Source organism: Bombina bombina, chromosome 7, assembly GCF_027579735.1.
Source record: "Bombina bombina isolate aBomBom1 chromosome 7, aBomBom1.pri, whole genome shotgun sequence".
NCBI classification, from domain to species: Eukaryota; Metazoa; Chordata; class Amphibia; order Anura; family Bombinatoridae; genus Bombina; species Bombina bombina.
In genome coordinates, this window is record NC_069505.1 from 360,973,042 (window position 1) to 360,990,960 (window position 17,919).

General features: G+C 37.4%; 1 protein-coding gene across 1 annotated transcript in view; it reads left to right on the forward strand.

The window, feature by feature from the left end:
* Positions 1-17,919, forward strand: part of CFAP92 (cilia and flagella associated protein 92 (putative)) — a 207,551-nt gene that overhangs the window by 69,715 nt on the left and 119,917 nt on the right. Inside the window, exon 10 of the mRNA XM_053689398.1 lies at positions 15,901-16,085. Coding sequence (XP_053545373.1) covers positions 15,901-16,085 — 185 coding nt within the window. The remainder of the gene's footprint in view (positions 1-15,900; positions 16,086-17,919) is intronic.

Consider the following 17,919-nt stretch of genomic DNA (forward strand, 5'->3'; position numbering starts at 1 on the left):
AACTATACGATGGTGGTCTAACATTGGGTCGAACATTGGGATTTAAGGATATTAATTGTGATATCTTTGTATAATCCCTGCACCATTGATTCAGCATACAAAGCTGGAGAGGTCTCATATCAAAACGAGCAAAGGGGATCGCGTCCGATGCTGCAGTCATGAGACCTAAAACTTCCATGCACAAAGCCACTGAAGGGAATGACTGAGACTGAAGGTTCCGACAAGCTGAAACCAATTTTAGTCGTCTCTTGTCTGTTAGACAGTCATGGACACTGAATCTATCTGAAAACCTAAAAAGGTGACCCTTGTCTGAGGAATCAAGGAACTTTTTGGTAAATTGATCCTCCAACCATGTCTTTGAAGAAACAACACTAGTTTATTTGTGTGAGATTCTGCAGAATGTAAAGACTGAGCTAGTACCAAGATATCATCCAAATAAGGAAACACTGCAATATCCTAGCGCAACGAGAACTTTTGAAAAAATTCTTGGAGTTGTCGCTAGGCCAAATGGAAGAGCGACAAATTGGTAATGCTTGTCTAGAAAAGAGAATCTCAGAAACAGTGATCTGGATGAATCGGAGTGTGAAGATATGCATCCTGTAAGTCTATCGTGGACATATAATGACCTTGCTGAACAAAAGGCAGAATAGTCCTTATAGTCACCATTTTGAAAGTTGGCACTCTTACAAAATGGTTCAAAATTTTCAGATCCAGAACTGGCCTGAATGAATTTTTCTTTCTTTGGGACAATAAATAGATTTGAATAAAACCCCAGACCCTGTTCCTGAAACGGAACTGGTATAATTACTCCTGAAAGCTCTAGATCTAAAACACACTTCAAAAAAGCCTGAGCCTTCACTGGATTTGCTGCAACGCGTGAGAGAGAAAATCTTCTCACTGGAGGTCTTATTTTGAATCCTATTCAATACCCTTGAGAGACAATGTTCTTAATCCAATGATTTTGGACAGAATCTGCCCAAATGTTCTGGAAAAATTTTAATCTGCCCCCCACCAGCTGAACTGGAATGAGGGCCGCACCATCATGCAGACTTGGGGGCTGGCTTTGGTTTCTTAAAAGGCTTGAATTTATTCTAACATGAAGAAGGCTTCCAATTAGAACCAGATTCCTTGGGGGAAGGATTTGGTTTCTGTTCTTTATTCTGTCGAAAGGAACGAAAATGATTAGAAGCTTTAGATTTACCTTTAGATCTTTTATCCAGAGGTAAAAAAAAAAAAAAACTCCCTTCCCCCCAGTGACAGTTGAAATAATGGAATCCAACTGAGAACCAAATAAATTGTTACCTTGGAAAGAAAGAGATAGTAATCTAGACTTAGATACCATGTCAGCATTCCAATATTTGAGCCACAAAGCTCTTCTAGCTAAAATAGCTAAATACATAGATGTAACATCAATTTTGATGATATAAAAAATAGCATCACAGATAAAATGATTAGCATGTTGAAGCAAGCGAACAATGCTAGAAAAATCAGAATCTGTTTCCTGTTGCGCTAAGCTTTCCAATCAGAAGGTTTATGCAGCTACAACATCAGCTATATAAATTGCAGGCCTGAGAAGATAGCCAGAAAATAAATAAGCTTTCCTTAGATAAGATTCAAGTTTTCTATCTAAAGGATCCTTAAAAGAAGTATTATCTTGCATAGGGATAGTAGTACGTTTGGCAAGAGTAGAAATAGCCCCATCAACTTTGGGGATTTTTTCCCAAAACTCCAATCTGGCTGCTGGCAAAGGATACAACTTTTTAAACCTAGAAGAAGGAATAAAAGTAGTACCAGGCCTATTCCATTCCTTTGAAATCATATCAGAAATAGCATCAGGAACTGGAAAAACCTCTGGAGTAACCACAGGAGGTTTATAAACAGAATTTAAACGTTTACCAGTTTTAATATCAAGAGGACTAGTTTCCTCAATATCCAAAGTAATTAACAATTCAACAAGGAATGAATATACTCCATCTTAAAGAGATAGGTAGATTTGTCAGTGTCAATATCTGAGGTAGGATCTTATAAATCAGATAAATCCTCATCAGAGGAGGATAATTCAGTATGTTTTCAGTCATTTGAAAATTCATCATCTTTATGAGAAGTTTTAAAAGACCTTTTACGTTTATTAGAAGGCGGAATGGCAGACAGCAATATAATCTTTTATATTCACAGGGATATCATGTACATTAGATGTTGAAGGAACAACAGGCATTGTACTAGTACTGATGGATACATTCTCTGCATGTAAAAGCTTATCATGACAACTGTTGCATACTACAGCTGTAGATATAATCTCCGCTAATTTACAACAGATACACTTATCTTTGGTAGAACTGTTATCAGGCAGCAGGATTCCAACAGTGGTTTCTGAGACAGGATCAGATTGAGACATCTTGCAAATGTAAGATAAAAAACAACATATAAAGCAAAATGATAAATTTCCTTATATAGCAGTTTCAGGAATGGGAAAAAATGCAAACAGCATATCCCTCTGAGCATAGAAAAAGGCAAGAGGCATATAGGAAGTGGGGTTTAAATAAAAAAAATATTTGGCACCAAGTATGACGCGCAACGCAAAACAAAATTTTTGGGCGCTAACATCCGGAAATGACGCAACTCACGTCATAGCAGACGCAAACTTGTGCATGGAAACCTGGCGTCAACTAAGACGCCGGAAATGACAAATTTGCGTCACTGAACGTACCTTTGCGCCCAAAAAATTCTCGTGCCAAGAATGACGCAATAAATATCAGCATTTTGCCACCTCGCAAGCCTAAATTTTGCTCGCGAAAATGAATGAATACAGTCAATTTTGTAGAAAAGACTATACCACAGGTAAGAAAAATAACTTCCAATATCTGTTTTTCCCAATTTTGAAACTGATAGTCTGCGAAAGGAAATATACATAAACATGACTTATGGCAAATATAAGTACAATACATATATTTAGAACTTTACATTAATACATAAAGTGCCAAACCATAGCTGAGAGTGTCTTTAAGAAATAAAAACATACTTACCGAAAGACACCCATCCACATATAGCAGATAGCCAAAACAGTAGAGGTAATGGAATATGAGAGTATATTGTCGATTTGAAAAGGGAGGTAGCAGATGAATCTCTACGACCGATAACAGAGAACCTATGAAAAGATTTCCCGCGAGGAAAACCATAGAATTCAATAGGTGAGGCTCCCTTCACGTCCCTCTGACATTCACTGTACTCTGTGAGGAATCGGGCTTCAAAATGCTGAGAAGCGCATATCACAGAAGAAAATCAAGCACAAACTTACTTCACCACCTTCATAGGAGGCAAAGTTTGTGAAACTGAATTGTAGGTGTGGTGAGGGGTGTATTTATAGGCATTTTGAGGTTTGGGAAACTTTGCCCCTCCTGGTAGGATTGTATATCCCATACGTCACTAGCTCATGGACTCTTGCCAATTACATGAAAGAAATATTGTTTAAGCGTGGCATAAGTTTTGTGCTATACTAGAAATCGATTATACGCTTTCAGATTTTCTACCTATAATCGTCGATCCACAGTTTTCTGCAGGTAACGAGCAAACAGTATTTATAGATTGGGCAGAAAGAGGGCTTAAATATATATGTATATATGTCAAACTATTGGTGAAGATGTACAGATGCTATTCTTTGAGTTACTTTCTCAACTTTTTGGCCTAGCTAGAACAAACTTTTCGCTTATCTACAATTAGGGCATTTTATTAACGCCCAAAACTGGGGTTCTGTTTCGTTGCTTTCGTGGTCTGATGTCAAGATATGTATCCAAAAATGTGTAGCTGGTAATGCATCTATATCTCTTTTATACGATATTATGCTTACTAAAGAAAGCTTAATTTATCTTAATAAGTTGTGTAATAATTGGGCGCACGTTTTCCATCAATAGATCACGATTAAATTAAACTAAGATTTGCTGCTCCGAATAAATGTGAAATTTCAATGAGTTGGAAAGAGTCGCACTTTAAACTTATTAATAATTATTACTTATCCCCACGCAAATTGTCAAAAATGTATCCTACAAAAAGTGGTGTCTGCCCTCGCTGTTCTAATTCGCAAGCTGCCATCTCAGACCTCTGCAGTTATGCATGTTAAGGCAATGGAACAGGGACTATGCGGATCTGTCTCCGCAAATAGTTCTGGATCAGGCGACAAGGGACTCTCTTCTGTGGTGGTTGTCTCAAGATCACCTTTCCCAGGGAACTTGCTTTTGCAGACCTTCCTGGGTGATCGTGACCACGGATTCCAGCCTTCTAGTTTGGGGAGCAATTTGGCGGTCATTGAAGACTCAGGGTCTTGGGACTCGGAAGGAGTCAGTTCTCCATATAAACATTCTAGAATTGAGAGCGATATTCAATGCTCTACTGGACCGACGTCAGTTAGCCTTAGCCCGGTTTATCAGGTTCCAGTCAGACAACTTAACTTTGATGGTGTACATCAACCACCAGGGGGGAACTCGGAGTTCTTTGGCCTTGTCAGAGGTGGCCCGGTTAATCTAGTGGGCGGAGTCTCACAACTGTTGTCTTTCTGCGATCCACATCCCAGAAGTGGACAATTGTGAGGCGGATTTTCTGAGCCGACAGACCTTTCATCCGGAGGAGTGGGAACTCCATCCGGAAGTATTTTCCACTTTAATCCTCAATTGGGGCAGCGAAAACTGGATCTTATGGCTTATCAGCAGAATGCTAAGCTTATGAGGTATGGCTCGAAGTCGATGGAACCACAGGCTTTCTTAAAAGATCCTCTGGCGGTTCCTTGGAATTTCAGTCTAGCATACATATTTCGTCTGTTCGCTCTCCTGCCAAGAGTCATTGCTCGGATCAAGCAGAAGAGGGTGTCGGTGATTCTCATAGCGCCGGCGTGGCCTTGCAGGATCTGGTATGCAGATCTAGTGGAAATATTGTCTCTACCTCCGTGGAGACTCCCTCTGAGAAAGGACCTTCTACTTCAGGGTCCTTTTCTTCATCCAAATCTTGTTTCTCTGATGCTGACTGCTTGGAGATTTAACGCTTGATTTTATCTAAGCATGGGTTTTCACAGTGGATCATTGAGACCATGATTCAGGCTTGTAAGCTTGTGACAAGAAATATTTACTATAAGATATGGTGTAAATATCTGTATTGGTGTGAATCCAGAGGGTTTGTCAGCTAGTACTCTGAAAGGTCAGATTTCTTCGTTGTCTTTTTTGTTGCATAAGCGTTTGGTGGATGCGCCAGACGTGCAATCTTTTTGCCGTGTGTTTAAGCCTGTTACTCCTCCCTGGAGTCTTAACCTTGTTTTTAGAGTTTTGAACCTTTGCATTCCTTAGATATCAAGATGTTATCTTGGAAGGTTTTGTTTCTTGTTGCTATTTCTTCTGCTCAGAGAGTTTCAGAACTCTCGGCTCTGCAGTTTGATTCTCCTTATCTTATTTTTCATTCTGATAAGGTGGTTTTATGTACTAAATTAGGTTTCCTACCTAAGGTTGTTTCAAACAAGAATATTAATCAGGAGATTGTGGTTCCTTCTTTGTGTCCTAATCCATCTCCTAAGGAGCGTTTATTGCACAACCTAGATGTTGTGCGTGCATTGAAGTTCTATCTTCAGGCGACTAAGGACAGTCTTCTGTTTGTTTTTTTCTAAGAAGCGCAAGGGTCAGAAAGCTACGGCTATTTCTCTTTGGCTAAGGAGTATTATTAATTTGGCCTATGAGACTGCTGGACAGTAACCTCCTGAGACAAAGGGCTGTTTCTTCTTCCTGGGCATTTAAAAATAAAGCTTCTGTGGAACAGTTTTGTAAGGCTGCAACTTGGTCCTCTTTGCATACTTTTTCAAAGTTTTATAAATTTGATACTTTTGCCTCTGTTGAGGCTTCTTTGGGAGAAGGGTTCTTTAAGCGGTAGTGCTTTCTGTTTAGGTCTACCTGTCTTGTCCCGCCCTTATCTGTGTCCTCTAGCTTGGGTATTGATTCCCACTAGTAATTGATGATTCTGTGGACTCACCATATCTTAGGAAAGAAAACATAATTTATGCTTACCTGATAAATTTATTTATTTCCAGATATGGTGAGTCCACCATTTATTTAAGACAGTTATTTTTTCTAAAACCTCAGGCACCTCTACACTTTTGTGTTATCTTCTTTTTCCATTTTTCCTTCGGCCGCATGACTGGAGGTTATGGGTAAGGGAAGTGGCATATATAGCAGCTTTGCTGTAGTGCTCCTTGCCTCTTCCTGCTGACCAGGAGTGATATGCCCACTAGTAATTGATGATTCCGTGGACTCACCATATCCGGAAAGAAATACGTTTATCAGGTAAGCATAAATTATGTTTTTCTCTCACTCTCTTTTCGCTTGCTCTTTCTCTAGCTCTTTCTTTTCTCTCTCTCTCTTTTCTCTAGCTCTCTCTTTCTCTCTTATCTCTTCACTTTCTCTCTCTTTCTCTTTCTTTACAAAATGTTATGAATTAAAAGTATTAAACTGCCACCACCTGGCATGGGTTGTTTAAATACAGAAAGCATAAGTATAAAGTTTTAGTGTTCATAAAGCAATGGGCACCGCCATTTTGTAGCCTAGGTATACTTATCTTCTGAGACCAATTAGGGACAGTTATAGATGGATAACTAAAGTGTGCAAGATAGTAACGTAAAAGGGACATTGAACACAAAATAAATGCTAGATAGAATGGTATTTACAAAGCAAAGTTTAGCTGGAGAATAATATAGAGATGTATTTTTTTTTTAATTATTCATTATTTTGTTGTTTTTTTAAATATTGAAAAAATAATGGTAAGCTTTAGTGACCATTAAACAATGACATCTAAGGTTCAGAATAAAAAAATCATATAAAATAAAGCCTATTTTTGTTACTATTTATATTAAAGTAGTGGTCTCAAAGTACAGGCCCTAGGGCCATATGCAACTCTCAAGATAGTTTAATCTGGCCCTCCTTTGTTTAATAGGTAAACCATTAATTTGGGCTGTCAATATTTTTAATGTTCTAAGAGTTGTAACTAGTTGATGTTCTATATAGGTACTCACAAGATAAATATAAAGACAAGTGTTCAGTGTAGACCCCCACCATACCCTACTTGGATAAGTGTCACTTTTTACATTGTAATACAGTTCCAGAATGATCACTTCACTTGGCACTCACAAGATTAATATAGACAACTGTGTATGTCTGCAGTGGACTACAACTCCCACCATGCACTACTACTTGGGTAAATGTCACTTCCATTTCTGGAGCACTTACTCAGTTCAAGCGGCCCCCATGGGCAAAGAACACTTGGCCAGTGGCCCCCAGATACATTGAGCTTGATACCCCTGTAATAAAGAGTATAATTTAATATCTTATATTATCAGAAATTAGTTACTAATTTTAAAAATTGTCTCTACTCTAAGTACGATTTGTTTAAGAAGGTTGTCGTTTTGTTGCCAGAAGGCAAAAAACAATAGGAAATATGTTATCTCCACCAGAGTAACCCTTGGAGATGAAACGAAATTGTTTATCAAAAAAGTCAGTTGTTTTCAGATGTGGAAGTACAGATAAACAATTCAAAGGAGCGCTATACACAAGCAGTTATAGAGAGATCAAATAAACAAATAATTTTGCTTCAACTATGAAAAAAATTAATTCAGTAATCTAATATAAAAATCAGTATTTTAATGTAAAATAATAAAAAATAGTTCTAAATAACAAACCACAGGTGGTATATATTACACAAAAAACAATTGCTAAAATTTAAAAAGAATTTCCTATAAAGACTAATACAATTTATCAATATACATATAGGTTATCCAAACAGATGATTCAAATGGTATTCTCCTTGGTTAAATGAAATAAATTTAATTTGAGAACAAATGTTAATAAAATCCAACGGATATGTTTGGAACCAAAGTTCTGGTTCAATGTAGGGGGGGTAAGGTGGCAGTTCAGCTGTAATAAATAAGTACCCTTATTTTTTAGTACACTTTTTTGTAACTGCTGAGTCCGTGACTCCTTCCCAGAATACGAAACCTTTCAACGATTTCTCCGCTTTTAATCTGGATAAATAGGGGAATATGGGTAAGAAGTTCTATCTTGAAAAGGCTGCAAAGCTGAAACGCGTAGATGAAAGGATGACAAGCTGTATTGAAATAAGAGCGCTCTGATAAACACTCTTTCTAACGAAGAAAACAATAAATCCTTATTGGATACAAATCCTCACTGCATACTTTGTATACTAACTTTATTGCACTGAAAAGAACTGCTTTCATAACACCCGGTAATCCGCTGTAGTCATTGGTCCTTCAAGGTCCTGTGATCTGGACACGTGACCTGGAACAAGCTACCGGTAGTGGAGAGCGGTGGAGCCTCAGGAGCTATCACAACCAGACGCCGTAATCCAGCAAAGAGTGGTGGAGCCTCGGGAGGTAATATTATACACACCGGAGCCCAGGGTAAGCTTAGTCACTTCAGATTAAAAGCGGAGAAATCGTTGAAAGGTTTTGTATTCTGGGAAGGAGTCACGGACTCAGCAGTTACAAAAAAGTGTACTATAAAATAAGGGTACTTATTTATTACAGCTGAACTTCCACCTTACTACCCTACATTGAGCCGGAACATTGGTTCCAAACATATCCGTTGGATTTTATTAACATTTGTTCTCAAATTGATTTTATTTCATTTAACCAAGGAGAATACCATTTGAATCATCTGTTTGGATAACCTATATGTATATTGATAAATTCTATTAGTCTTTATAGGAAATTCTTTTTAAATTTTAGCAATTGTTTTTTGTGTAATATATACCACCTGTGGTTTGTTATTTAGAACTATTTTTATTATTTTACATTAAAATACTGATTTTTATATTAGATTACTGAATTAATTTTTTTCATTGTTGAAGAAAAATTATTTGTTTATTTGATCTCTCTATAGCTCCTTTCAATTGTTTATCTGTACTTGGTATTTTTTAAGTGATTGGGATTTCACCTGATCAGAGGTAGCTTCGCTATTTTTAAGGTGTTTTTTTCAGATTTGGAAGCACAAGATGTAAATCCTGTGCACATGCTATTTTGGGGATTGAGTTCACGTTCCATGATGAAAGTAAGAAGTTTAAAATCAGGCAGTATATAAATTGCAATACTAGCCGTGTGATTTACTCGCTTATATGTAAGAAGTGTAACATGAAGTACATAGGTTATAAATGACAAGACACTTAAAAAGGGATAGTAAAGTCCAAATTAAACTTGCATGATTTAGATAAAACATGTAATTATAAGGCAATTTTAAATTCACTTCTGTTTTCAAATGTGCTTCATTCACTTGGTATCCCTGTTAAAAAAGAATACACACATATCTTACACTAGTGGGAGCCAGCTGCTGATTGGTGCCTACACACATTTATCTCTTGTGATTGGCTAACTAGATGTGTTCAGATGGATGCCAGTAGTGCAATGCTGTTCCTTCAGCAAAGGATAACAAGATAATGAAGCAAATTTAATAATAGAAGTAAATTGTAAAGTTGTTTAAAATTTGTATGTTCTATTCAAATCATGAAAGAAAATTTTGGAGTTTCCTGTCCCTTTAAAAAGCAGTTGTTGGTTTTTTTTTTTTTTTTGGGGGGGGGGCTATTCCCTCTATTTCTGGATAAAGCAGAGTCGTGTACAGTTTCCTATATTAACCTCCAACTTTATTTGCTTATTCCCTTTATCAGGATATATTTTGTAATTTCATAACCCCCATCAGATGTTTTGAATTAACTATAATGGCTAAATGCTTAACCAACCCCAAACAAATTATTGGTGAATTCTTTTATCAGGACATACCCACTTAGCTTTATTCTTTTCTGGTTGCTAATTATCATTCTTGTTAGATAAAATGATGTCCTGGCCAGTGTTCCCTCTAAGGTCAGTTTTGTGTACGGCCCAGTAGTGAAACAGTTAATTAGAGCAATTAGCGCAAACTACACAATGCAGACTGCAAGGTGTTGTTCCCTTTTTAACTGTTTCACTGCTGGGCCGCTCACAAAACTGGTCTTACAGGGAACACTGGTCCTGGCATGCTTACTTTGTGGGTTTTTTTGCAAGAAAACTATTATAATGATTCATATGATCCTGTAAACAATGTTTTAAATCCTCAGGGTTTCTGCATAATTTTGCTTTAAAAGGTAAATGAATTATTATTCATTTATTAAGTTATTTATGCTGATTGATGAATATGCGGAAGACGGCAGCAGGTCGCTGAATTTGGCTCTTTTTCTAAGTCGAATTTCTTCTTTAGAAAATTAAGACATTAATATCTGTTCAAGTCCCGATTATAGTTTGTTGCATTTTCACAAGAATAAAGAATACACCTGGCTTCCGAAAAGAGCCGAATGCAGAGGCATCCGAAACCTCAGAATGCACAAATCTAGATTTTATTCAAATAATTTTTCAATTTTTAAGGGAGTATTGACAAACATTTCCCTTAAGGCACAGGGATTGTTAAAGGGACAGTAAACACAATCTAACTGAAATAGGTTAATGTAATCAGAGTAATGTGCAATTTACAAAACTTTTTTTTTTGCATTATAAATTTACATATTTTATATTACAAACTTACATCAGTCATAGCAGCCGGCCACTTCGTGTTTACAGGGACATTAAACTGAAAATAAGACCTTCATGATTCAGACTGAAAATGCAATTTTAAACAACTTTCCCATGTACTCCAGTGATCAAATTTGCTTTGTCTCATGGTATCTTTGTGGTAGAGTAAGCCTAGGTAAGCTAAATGTAATGCAAAGTTTATAAAAGGAGGACATTTTATTGCAAAATGTTTAATCTGATGCTTCCTGCTTTGTTTCACTTCTTTGTTTGATGTTTGAAGAGCTGTGTATCAAGGAAAAACATTATATGACTTCCTGGACATTTTTTATCTGAAGCTGCGCACCTGCCATTGTTTCCTACTTGTGTAGCTGATCAGGCCATGCCCTTTCTGTACTAAGTAGCAATTATTATTTTTCTGCTCTGTAAAAATTGAAGGCTTCTCTGTTATCTTGAGGGCACACGTCTTGGTTTCTGGCTACTGCGGATTTGTTTCTGCATGAGTGAAAGAAGGGAAAAGGAAATGTCAATAGTTTAGTGCAACCTTCAACTCATACATCAAAGGCCTCACTTTTTGTAATCTTGCCGAACTGCATAATAAAGGGTAAAGTGGAATTGTGATTTAGGGACACACCTTAGCTTCACCTTGATCAACAAGGTGACATGTTCATATTAAATCCCCAGATGTTAACAAGAGTCGTCAGAGCTATTACTGAGTTTGACAAATCTTTTGTTGGTAACGTGATTGTACGAGCAAACATTTAACAAATATGTTAAAACATAAATTGGTACTTTACCTGATGATTCACTAGTTACTTGTTAACCATTAAAGGGACTGTAAACACATAGGGGCTGAATGATCAAGTTCCGAATGGAGCTTTTACCCCTGTTTCCGCGACGGGCCTTCAGGCTCGCCGGAAACGGTAGTTACGAAGCAGCGGTCTAAAGACAGCTGCTCCATAACTTGCCCACCTGCTCTGAGGCTGCGGACATCAATCCGCCCGATCCTATACGATCGGGTTGATTAACATCCCCTGCTAGCAGTCGATTGTCCATGAATCTGCAGGGGGCGGCATTGTACCAGCAGTTCACAAGAACTGCTGGTGCAATGATAAATACTGACAACGTATACTGTCGGCATTTATCAATGTGCAGTGGACATGATACGCTACATGGTATCATGTCCGCTTGCACTATGATAAATCTACCCCATTGAATGTACAAGATATTTCTGTTGTATTGCTATAGAATAACAAGTTCGAAACATTTTTTAAAAAAATTGACATCTTGTTTGCTGCAGTTGTTTTTCAGTAGCTAAAGTAAATAAAAAGGGGCCAAATAAACAATGAACATTTTGGTATAAAAATGTGTCTTTAAAGGGATAGTAAACACCTTTAGAATATATTGTGCCTTAAATAGAAACTATATTTAGATTTTCCTCAAAAAGCATTTTCTATTCTATTTAAATAAAATAAAATATCTGATTTAAAAAAAAAAAAAGTTTTTATCCCCCCCCCCCCGCCGTTTCCAAATTACTTTTATCATCAAATTTGTTTTGTTCCCTTGGTATTTTTGTTCAAAACTAAACCTAGGTAGGCTCATAAACTGATTTCTAAGCCGTTAAAGGCCGCTTCTTATCTCAGTGCATTTTAACATAGTAACATAGTAGATAAGGTTGAAAAAAGACCGAAGTCCTTCGAGTTCAACCTATACAAATCTAAAATACTTACAAAAAGCTCCAGTTAAGCTTAAATAACCCCACTGAAAGGTGACCCATTTAATACTAGCAATCATATTCATGAATATTGTTTATATACAGAAATGTATCCAGACTATTTTTAAATGTATCTAGGGTATTGGCATTCACTACCTCCTTTGGCAATGAGTGCCACAATTTTATTGCTCTTACAGTGAAAAAACGTTTCTGTTGCAGAAGATTAAATCTCCTTTCCTCCAACCTTAAATTGTGACCTCTTGTCAGAAACAATTTTCTTGGAATAAACACATTTTGACAATTTCTCACAGCTAGACAGTGATTGTTCATGTGGGCCATATAGATAACATTGTGCTCACTCCTGTGGATTTACCAAGGAGTCAGCACTGATTGGCTAAAATGCAAGTCTGTCAAAAGGACTGAGATAAGGGGGCAGTCTGCAGAGGCTTAGATACAAATTAATCACAGAGGTAAAATCTATATAAATATAACAGAGTTGATTATCCAAAACTGGGGAATGGGTAATAAATAAAGTTATTTTAAACAATAAGAATTCTGGAGTAGACGGTCCCTTTTAAAATAATAGCAAAATCATTTTTTTAATGATTTTTTTTTAGAGCATGCAGTTTAAACAATCTTCCACTTTGCTTCTATTATCAATTTACTTTGTTCGCTTAGCATTTGTTGTTGAAGAGTAAACTTTAAGAACAGCAATGCACTACAGGAGCTATCTGAACACATCTGGTGAGCCAATGACAAAAGACATATATGTGTAGCCACCAATAACTGGCTAGCTCCCAGTAGTTGCATTGCTGCTCCTGAGCCAAGCAAATTTGATAATAGCAATAAAATAGTTGTCTAAAGCTTCATGTGCTATCTAAATCATAAACATTTTCAGTTTACTGTTCCTTTAATATTTGAAGTCAGATGTTTTAATGTCATTGGTACAAAGTCAGACTCCTTGACTATAGATTATCTAGTTAGTAATTAGGTTATTGGAGTTTCTCACAGTATGGCTATTTGTATTTGATGAAATCTGTGGTCTGCATGTTTAGAGGGGCATAAAACAAGTTGGGATAGAGACAATATATAAAAATATGTACTTTAATTACTTTACCTGCAAATTTATACTGCAGTGCCTCGTCATTAACCCTTTCTTTTAGTTTCTGAACTGTAAAGCTCTAACTCCCCCCACACATTTCCTTCTATGGCTGTATCTAATTGTTCTTTTGGTAGAATACAAAAGTGAATAGGGATTATCTGCTGGAGCATGCCTAGAAGCTGTAAACTCCGTTGAAATACAATGCCTGTGTCTAAACACTGGTAAGAGGGGGTGGAGTTGACTTCTCCAGACAGCTTAGCTTTGTAATTAATTTTTCTTATTTGTGAAAACTATTTTAACCCCTTAATGACAACTGACGTACCAGGTACGTCATGCATTAACAAGCAGTTAATGACAATGGACGTACCTGGTACGTCAGTTGTCAAACAGAGTGCTGGAAGCGATCACAAATGCTTCCAGCAGCTCTGAGGGTATTGCAGTGATGCCTCGATATGGAGGCATCCTGCAATACCACTTTACAAGCCTCCGATGCAGAGAGAGCCACTCTGTGGCCCTCTCTGCACCGGTAGCGATAGTGCCAGTGTCCGCCGGGTGCACAATGCGCGTGCGCGTGCACGATGCGCGTGCACGATGCGCGAGTGTGCACGTGAGCGTGCATGTGCGCGTGCACGGGCGCGCGTGCACGTGCGCGCGCGTGCACGTGCACCCATTAGCCACACTGACACCAATGAATGAGGGCAGAAAGGGGAAAAAAAGGGAATTTTTTTAAAAAAAAATTTAAAGGATCTGGGAGGGGGTGGGGGTGGGGGTATTGTGGGGGGGGCTGCTACACTACAGAAATAGTTTTTTAAATAAAAAAATAAAATAAAAATACTTTTTGGGGGTTTTTTGGGGCCAAACTGGGTACTGGCAGACAGCTGCCAGTACCCAAGATGGCGGTAATTAGGTAGGGGAGAGGGTTAGAGAGCTGGAGGGGGGATCAGGGAGGTTGGGGCTAAGGCAGGGGTCCATCACAGCTAAAATACTATATTATTTTTATTTAAAAAAAAAAAAAAAAACCTCTTTTATTTAGTACTGGCAGACTTTCTGCCAGTACTTAAGATGGCAGGAACCATTGTGGGGTGGGGGAGGGAAGAGAGCTGTTTGGGAGGGATCAGGGGGTGGGATGTGTCAGGTGGGAGGCTGATCTCTAAAATTAACCCTGCAAGCTCCCTACAAGCTACCTAATTTAACCCCTTCACTGCTGGGCATAATTAACGTGTGGTGCGCAGTAGCATTTAGCGGCCTTCTAATTACCAAAAAGCAATGCCAAAGCCATATAAGTCTGCTATTTCTGAACAAAGGGGATCCCAGAGAAGCTTTTACAACAATTTCTGCCATAATTGCACAAGCTGTTTGTAAATAATTTCAGTGAGAAACCTAAAATTGTGAAAAATGTTAAGTTTTTTTTTTATTTGCTCGCATTTGGCGGTGAAATGGTGGCATAAAATATACCAAAATGGGCCTAGATCAATACTTGGGATTGTCTACTACACTACACTAAAGCTAAAATTAACCCTACAAGCTCCCTACAAGCTCCCTAATTAACCCCTTCACTCCTGGGCATAAAACACGTGTGGTGCGCAGCGGCATTTAGCGGCCTTCTAATTACCAAAAAGCAACCCCAAAGCCATATAAGTCTGCTATTTCTGAAAAAAGGGGATCCCAGAAAAGCATTTACAACCATTTGTGCCATAATTGCAGAAGCTGTTTGTAAATAATTTCAGTGGGAAACCTAAAGTTTGTGACAAATTTTGTGAAAAAGTGAACTTTTTTTTTTTTTGATCGCATTTGGCGGTGAAATGGTGGCATGAAATATACCAAAATGGGCCTAGATCAATACTTTGGGTTGTCTTCTAAAAAAATATATATACATGTCAAGGGATATTCAGGTATTCCTGACAGATATCAGGGTTCCAATGTAACTAGCGCTAATTTTGAAAAAAAGTGGTTTGGAAATAGCGAAGTGCTACTTGTATTTATTGCCCCATAACTTGCAAAAAAAGCAAAGCACATGTAAACATTGGGTATTTCTAAACTCAGTACAAAATTTAGAAACTATTTAGCATGGGTGTTTTTTGGTGATTGTAGATGTGTAACATATTTTGGGGGTCAAAGTTAGAAAAAGTGTGTTTTTTTCCATTTTTTCCTCATATTTTATTATTTTTTTTTTTAGTAAATTATAAGACATGATGAAAATAATGGTATCTTTAGAAAGTCCATTTAATGGCGAGAAAAACGGTATATAATATGTGTGGGTACAGTAAATGAGTAAGAGGGAAATTACAGCTAAACACAAACACTGCAGAAATGTAAAAATAGCCATTGTCATTAAGGGTAAGAAAATTGAAAAATGGTCCGGTCATTAAGGGGTTAAAATACTTGCCAGCTATTTTTAAAATTTTTTTTATGCAAACTATTTTTTAATGAATTATCCCTTTTAGGATATGCACAGATCTCAACCAGTTTTATGTCCCTTTAAGCTAAGGTTTACTAAATGTACTTGTTCCTTTTAAGGTGAATTGTCTGTCACCAATCGTTTAAAGAAGACCTCTAATAAAATATTAGACTGCTATATGACTCTGGCAATAAATAAACCTCTGCTGTCAGAAGAACAGAAAAGGGAACTGAATCCATTAGTGATACGAATACTATCAGCTACATCACTACCTGCATCACCTACGCCAATCAGCTTGTTACAGGTAATTTATTTTTCTTGTTTTCTAGATTGCAGCAATAACAGGTAAAATTGTGCTTTTTGTTCATTAAACAAAATGGGCTCCATTCATCAAGCAGCAGAGGCTGCTTTAGTGCCTTGTGGTGCAGACTCGTGTGAACCTGCTTAGCGCAAGTTAAGAAGCAACTGCTCATTTGTCCAGGCCCTTCTTTTGCACTAGAGCAAGGAGTGGCGCTTTACAAGAACTTGCTTGTGCAATAATACATGCAGGCAGCGGACAGACAGTGTCTGCTGCCCAATCACCTTGAACATAAGCTGACAGGTTACCTAGCTGGTAGCATTGTCTTCTCATCCAAAGATAAATGAAAGCCAGTGTGCCATATGACATTAACAAAATGCTCTAACATATTAAAGCATTTTTTTTGCACTTGTATGTACTTTTAAGTCTCAGATGTTATGAAAGGGACATGAAACCCAAATTTTTTTCTTTTATGATTCAGATAGAGAATACAATTTCTTAAAAAGCAATTCAATTTACTTCAATTGCTAACTTGCTTCATTTTAAGGTATCCTTTGTTGAAGAAATAACAATGCACATGGGTCAGACAATAATACAAGGCATCTACGTGCAGCTACCAATCAGCAGCCAAAGGATATTTAGATATGCTTTTCAACAAAGAATATCAAGAGAATTAAGTAAATTAGATAATAGAAGTAAATTGGAACCTTGTTTAAAATTGCATGTTCTTACTGAATCACAAAATAAAAAAAATGGGTTTTATGTTCCTTTAAACCCTTAATGACCAACGTCGTACCCTGTACGTTGCTGCAGTCCTGGGCTTCTCTCTGCTACAATCTCGCTTTTTTAGCGAGATCGCACTATTTCTGCATGCCCCATGAGTGGGGCACTGCAGAAATAGGTTTGCAGAGTTACCGATGCAGAGAGGGCCACTCTGTGGCCCTCTCTGCATCGGACAGCGGTGGTGCCGATCGTTGGTGGGTGGGAGCCATTGCTGGGAGGCGGGTGGACGGCCCATCGACGGTGCACGTTCCTGATTGGTCACGTATCACACGTGAGCATGCAAGGAGGCAGGGCTCAGGGGCACGCGTGCACGGTGTCAGTATATGGCCGGGTTATAATACAATATATTTAATAATTATTCTTTAAAACAAACCCCCAATAAAATGCATATACCAAACAATTAAAATGAATATAAATTCCTAAATTCGTTATATTAGTTAAATTTATAAACACATTAAATTATATTTATAGAAAATCAGATTATACACACTTATGCTGTTACAATATTCTTTACAAAGCAAACCAAATGTACCTTTTAAAATTAACCTTATTCACAATTCAATTGCATTACATCACCACAATGAAATACCAAAGTATCGGCCACTAACTTTCAGACCAGACAACTAAACTACTTAGCCTACAATTTATCCTATATAACTCTAATTTAAAACATCATATATATATATATATATATACTTAGAAATATGAAATACAAAGGTCCTTTACCTAGGAAACAATTAATTACAAAAGACTAGCTTAAAACTACACAGGACTGTGAAAATGAGTTTAAAATACAAAGTGCCCTTTTAAATTTACTAACTGCAATTTAGTTATAGTTACCAAATACCTTTCTTTCTAATGACACGATGAGTCCACGGATCATCTAATTACTATTGGGAATATCACTCCTGCCCAGCAAAGCTGTTAAATATCACCTCCCATCCCACCCCAGTCATTCTCTTTGCCTATGTTAGAGCAAGGAAGTGGTAAAGTTAAGTGTTAGAAAAGATTCTTCAAGCAAGATTTTATTATTTTTTAAGTAGTGCAAGATTGTGCT